Source organism: Triticum dicoccoides, chromosome 2B (assembly GCF_002162155.2).
Source record: "Triticum dicoccoides isolate Atlit2015 ecotype Zavitan chromosome 2B, WEW_v2.0, whole genome shotgun sequence".
Classification (NCBI taxonomy): Eukaryota; Viridiplantae; Streptophyta; class Magnoliopsida; order Poales; family Poaceae; genus Triticum; species Triticum dicoccoides.
In genome coordinates this window covers 221019578-221025471 of record NC_041383.1, presented here as the reverse complement: position 1 = coordinate 221025471, position 5894 = coordinate 221019578, and the positions used below count along the sequence as shown (strand labels likewise).

Here is a 5894-nt window from a genome sequence, read left to right as displayed (position 1 = left end):
TACTTCCATTCTCTATTATCTAGATCATCACTTAAATAAAGCCTCATAACTCAACAGCATCATTTCAAATATGAAATTGCTTATCACACCTACCATGTGGTTGGAAGGTGCTCAATTTTTTATTTATTTTTGAGAGAAGGAGCTGCTCAATTCTGTGCACATCGCGTGTAACATCTGCTGCGAGCACTAACAACTCCGCATCCACGAGACACGGCACAACTGCCTCTTCGACGTATTGGAGATGGCGGCCGATGACGCGCCAGACCAGCATGACGACTATGGCAACCAGGCCAACGTCGGCAGCTCCGGCTCGTTCGTGCCGCCCCGCAATGAGGACGAGGTCGGACTCTCCGGCACGGTGTACGTTGAGTTCACCTCCACCGACGACTCCGACGGCAAGGCGAACTCCGATGGGCAGAAGTAGGACAAGGTTCGGTCCTTTCGCGGTTGGATGACGTGTCCGTGTTTTCTTTTTCAGTGACTGCGGTTGGATGGACTTCCCCCCGATCGCTATCCGGGACACATCTGGACGTGTCGGATAAAGTTCGTTTTGGTTATCCGTGTTCGTTTTGGCTGTTGATCGACCAGAGTTGGAAATCTGTCTCCGGGTCCGAATTTGCCGATGACACGAACCCAAGTCCAAAGTCTAAACACGACACGTTGTTCTGGTCAGCCGTGGCGGACCTTTTATAAGGCCGCAGCAGGATGCCCTCGGGGCCTCGTCATCAAAGAGAGAAACCACGCGGCAGCCAAACGCGAGATCCACATATACTCCCACAATACGCGAACGCGAAGCCATCGATCGGTGCTGATAGATGGCGCACGGGCAGGAGTCGTCGACGCAGGCCGCCGCAGCGCCAGCGCTGTGCGCGAACGGCTGCGGGTTCTACGGGAGCGCGGCGGCCAAGAACATGTGCTCCAAGTGCTACCTAGAGCACCTCAAGGCCACCGATACGGCCGCCCCCGCCGTCGAGGGGAAGACGAAGATCAAGGCCGACGTGGCCAACCTCGTCTCCAACTTCAAGACGTCGCTGACCCTGCAGGACTCCGGCGCTGCCGCTGCCGCCGAAGCACCGGCGGCCGAAGCACCAGCGAAGAAGGCGGCGCCGACCAGGTGCATGGCGTGCAAGAAGAAGGTCGGGCTGCTGGGGTTCGCGTGCCGCTGCGGTGGCACCTTCTGCTCGCTGCACCGCTACGTGGACGGGCACGCGTGCGATTTCGACTACAAGAAGGTCGACCGGGAGAAGATCGCCCAGCAGAACCCTCTGATCGCGCCGTCCAAGATCGACAAGATTTGAAGGCAGAAGGGAGTTCAAAACATGTACTACAGAGTTTTTTCTAGGGTCATGTACATAGTTACTGTCTCTTGTCTTTAGATGTTTCACGTACGCACTAGCTTCTCAAGTTGAAGAGAGTGATGTTATCTTTCTTGCTCGTCGTCATGTATTCATACAGATCGGTGTAAATTCATACAGATTGATGTCATCTTTCTTGCTCGTCGTCATGTGTTCTTATATCCCCCCGCTGAGTCGATGTGAATTTGGTCTTCTCTTATTTTTCACATTGCCAATCTGGCAATTACTACATCACAAACCCCAGTTTGTACGACGATCGTCCAGGCGTACTCTGTCTCGCTCGCACCACGCGCCCTCAAAATCTCCAACCTCGACCTGCCGTCCCAGCGGCGAAGTACGTCGGGCTGGGTACTTCCGGTACTGGCTGTGAGTCGTGACGTCGTTCGCGTCGTGCAGTTTAGACACCGACTTCAGCTTCTGGCACGCCGCGCGCTAGCAATGCGCACGTCGGAGGGCTGTGTGGAGGCGACGCACAGGCTTCGTGGAGATCATTGCGCGCGCCCGGGAGGCAATCTCTGGCTCCTAATTTTTTTTCAACCGAGCACTGTAGAGCAAGGGAAAAGCTTGGGAACAGCCGATTGATCCGGCACCAGCGCGTGACGCATGTCCTATGCGTGGCTCGCGCACTGCACTATTCTAACTATATTTTTGTTGTAATTTTTTTGACAAGATCATCTATGTTGTAAAAGTTCCTTTCGCAACAACACTTATGCTTCAAAAAAGGAGAGACGTAACTTTTTTTCTACAACAAGAACTTTGTTATGAAAATAATTATGCAACAAGACCTATGTTACAAAAAAAAAATCTATAGCATAGCCTTTGTTGCAAATGTTTTTGCAACATGACTTGTGTTGCAAAAGGAAACTTACAACATGGTATTTGTTGCAAAAGTGAGGACAACGCTCAGCCACAAGGTTACGCCGATCTGACGGCTCCCAATCCGGCGGATCTTTTAAAAAGATCCGCCCGCCGATGCATAGCACATCTTGTAGAACAATTGTTCTGTGGTACTATTTTCTATTAATAACAGTTGAATATTTACAGTTACAAAAGAAGGAAAATAAAAAGGAAAAAGGTGTTAAAAATCCAATTCCAGCTCTTGCCATCATGGCTAAAAAGTAGGGGATCTAAATCGATTCTTGATCTTCATAGGTTGCAGTGATCCAAGAAGCAATATTTGCTGCATTCTTTTGCTTAATTATATGATGAAGCAACTGTTGATCATTCTTAAATCTGGCTTTTCAGGATGTAGTGCTTGGAGTAATGTTTATGATAATTTATCATTGCGTTGCATCCAGAGAGCAGGATGTCGATCGCAATTGGAGAAGGCAAGTGTTGACTAGCTAGAGTGAGCTTATCATAGACTGTAATCCCTCTCTGGTTGGATGGCAATATGGCATGACAGTTTGCCAGCCGTCAAGAGCGAAATTGCAACCCCATAAGAGATCCATAGGAGTTTTCAAATCTTGAGTTCGACAGATAGCACATGTGTTAGCAGGTATAACAAAGCCTTTATGCTGGAGCAGGCAGCCTGCTAGCTCCCTTCCTCAACCATTTGAAAAGGTAATGTGCTTGTTGGCCATGCGTCAAATGCTTGTACATGTGCATGGATGAATAGTTACTTTTATTCCAAGTGTAAGTCCACACATCTTTAGTATCAGTGAGATAAAAAAGATCCAATTGTGTCTTGTAATTGCAAGAACTGTTGATGAGCTTGGATAGAGAGAGACCTATGAAAGTGTGACGAATAATCATCAAAGAGCATAAATTAGCTCATAGTGATGTCCTCTGAAACAAAATAGTAGAGCTCAAGGCAGTTATTTTCCACAGGAAGGCCATTCGAGGAATCCTTCTAGAATAGAGTTGAATTTCCTTTTCGCACTTTACTGACAAGAATCTGTGTTAAAATCTGGGGGAAGTTTTAAAATGGATTTTCGCCAGAAAGATTCTTTTAGTTTCCCAAAAGGAGGGTTTGCTCAGTAATAGGATTCCCAAATGAGTTTCACCCAAGGAAGACCAAGTTTATTCCACATCCAGAATTCGAAGTCATCCTTGGTTTTGGGGCTAACAAACCTTGTTCCAGGCAATGAGTGCAGATCCCTTCTCTTCTAAACCATACTTTCTCGAGAAGCAGTGTTTAATATACTTGTAAATTTGGTATACCACGACAACTGGGAGAGCAATAAAACACATGGAAAGAGTTGGCAAAGATGTGAAGACTGACTTAATGAGGACCCAAATTTCATCATAAGAGAGGAAGGTAGAATAGCCAGACAGTCTTGTTTCAATTCTAGCATAATTAGGTTGAAATCTTCAATTTTTAGTCTACTTGTGGCTAGAGGCAACCCAAGGTAGGTGAAAGGAAAGCTTCCAATTTGACATCCCAAAGTAGCAGCTAGAATCTCCATTTTCTCTTGATTGACATTAATTGGCACCATAATCATCTTATCATAGTTTATATACAGTCTAGTGAACTCAGCAAAGTGCTGAAGGAGGTTTTTGATGTGCATAAGCTAGGCAGAGCTTGCATGCATGATAAGAATTGCGTCATCAACATACTGAATGACAGGGAAGTCAGGGCAGGAGTACTTTGGTAATGGGGCGGAGATGAGATTTTTGTGTACGACTTCATTGAAAACTATTTGGAGTAGATCAACAGTAAGCACAAAAATCAAGGGTGAATGTAGATCACCTTGCCTGACCCCCCCCCCCCCCGCCCCAGCACAAGAATTGGTTTGTCTGGTACACCATTGAGCAAAACAGAGGAGAATCTGATAAACCCTTGGCCCTGAGTATGTTCAAAATGGTGCTATGGTCAATCATGTCACAAGCCTTGGCAAAGTCCAGCTTGAGAAGAGTGATTTCCTTTTTGGATGTGTGACATTGGTAAAAGTACTCAAAGGCCCACCCCAAGCACTCCTGGACTGATATGTCCTTTAATAAACCATATTGATTAACATTGACAAGTTTGAGTATGACCTTTATTGGCCAATGATGATCCTTACTGTATAGTTTAGGAAAGAGATAGGTGTGAAATCCTCTGGTACCAAAGGTGAGTCTTTCTTAGGAATGAGACTGATGTAGGAAGGTTGATGCTTTGCGGGTTGATATTACCATGATACAAATCTTGATCGGTTTATAAAAGTCCTGCCACATGATGCTCCAACAAGATTTAATAAAAGCTCCACTTAAGCCATCCGGCCCAGGTGCCTTATCAGTACACATCTCTTTTATTAGAACATCAGTTCAATCCTTATATAAAGGCTCTTCCATAGCTTGCAGAAAGGTGTTATGTTGCAAAAGCTCAGTGAAATTTAGAAGGGGGCATGTGGGGACGGAACAACTCAATCTTTGTTTGAAAGCTCTCCACATAGTTGCAGTTTTGGCCTAATGGTCAAACTGCTCATTTCCTTGCTCATGTTGTAGAACAAAGATATGATTATGCATATACTTAGTGGTTGATTTTGCCTAAAGAATTTTGTGTTACCATCACCAAATTTGACCCATCTCACTATTGCCCACTGTTTTCCAATAGATGCTCTATAAAGCGGAATTTTGAGGAGGTGCTCCGTGATGATAACTCATTCCACACCTCAATTGATAGAGGTATGTACTCTTCCAAAGTGTCATTCAGAAATACATATACTTCTAATTGTAATCTTAATTTAATCCACTTATATATAAAGAATATCAAGATTCAATCATAACACCAAAATAAATTGTAGACTTGTCATGAAAACTATATAACCAGTGATGCATGTAAAAGGCAATAATGGTCAAAGATGGTGCTCTTATCATAATCAGGGGATTGGAGTTTTTAATGGTGGTAGCAAGATTTGACAAATTCCTAGAGTAGTTTTTCAGACTTTTCCTTAGCCTCTTGAATTTGTCAGTGATAATTTTTGCAAAGCCAGTTTCTTGAACTTGTTGTTCCCAAATCTTTTGGACTGCCTCCTTGAAATCATGGTGTTCTAACCAAAAAAAAATCAAACTTGAAAAGTTTTGATTTTGGATGGGAGTGCCAATTTGAACAACACAAGGGGTATGATCCTAAATGGTTCTCAACAAAGGGAAACCATGGTATATGTTCCGATGTAAAGATCCAATCAAGCTTTTCCAAGAGGGGGGCTTCTTGCATACTGCATCAACTCAAATTTCTGCCTTTAAGTACCAAACCTACCTCATTAATAGCAGCATTGAAGTGAAACATGGCATTATGATCACCACCACTTAGGTTTTTGTCATGTGGATACCTGATGTAATTGAAATCCCACATGATTAACCGGATTTTATCATGTGGCATTTGAATGTTTTGAAACCAGTCAATGAATATTGCTCTATGGGCATCTTGACAAGGCCCATAAATGTTTGTTAGGATCCACTCTTGCCTAGACTTAACAGAGGTGAAACTGATGCATAAGGAAAAATTATTTTGAAAGAGGTCTTGGAACCGGTTATCATTCCAAATGACAATTAGTCCTCTAGATGCCCCCACTGAAGGCGCAAACTCAAAATTGTTAAAACCTCTTGGACAAAAGT

At 44.2% G+C, this 5894-nt stretch overlaps 1 protein-coding gene across 1 annotated transcript; it reads left to right on the top strand.

Annotated features, from left to right (window-relative positions):
* The first annotated feature begins 815 nt into the window (after nt 1–815).
* Nucleotides 816–1492, top strand: LOC119367590 (zinc finger A20 and AN1 domain-containing stress-associated protein 12-like). The gene has a single exon (XM_037633068.1). It carries the CDS (start codon nt 816–818, stop codon nt 1296–1298), a length of 483 nt encoding a protein of 160 aa, XP_037488965.1. The 3' UTR covers nt 1299–1492.
* Nucleotides 1493–5894: the final 4402 nt, after the last annotated feature.

What these genes read in the sequence shown, in the direction of transcription:
- LOC119367590 (XM_037633068.1), top strand. Translation starts at nt 816, where the DNA reads ATGGCGCACGGGCAGGAGTCGTCGACGCAGGCCGCCGCAGCGCCAGCG.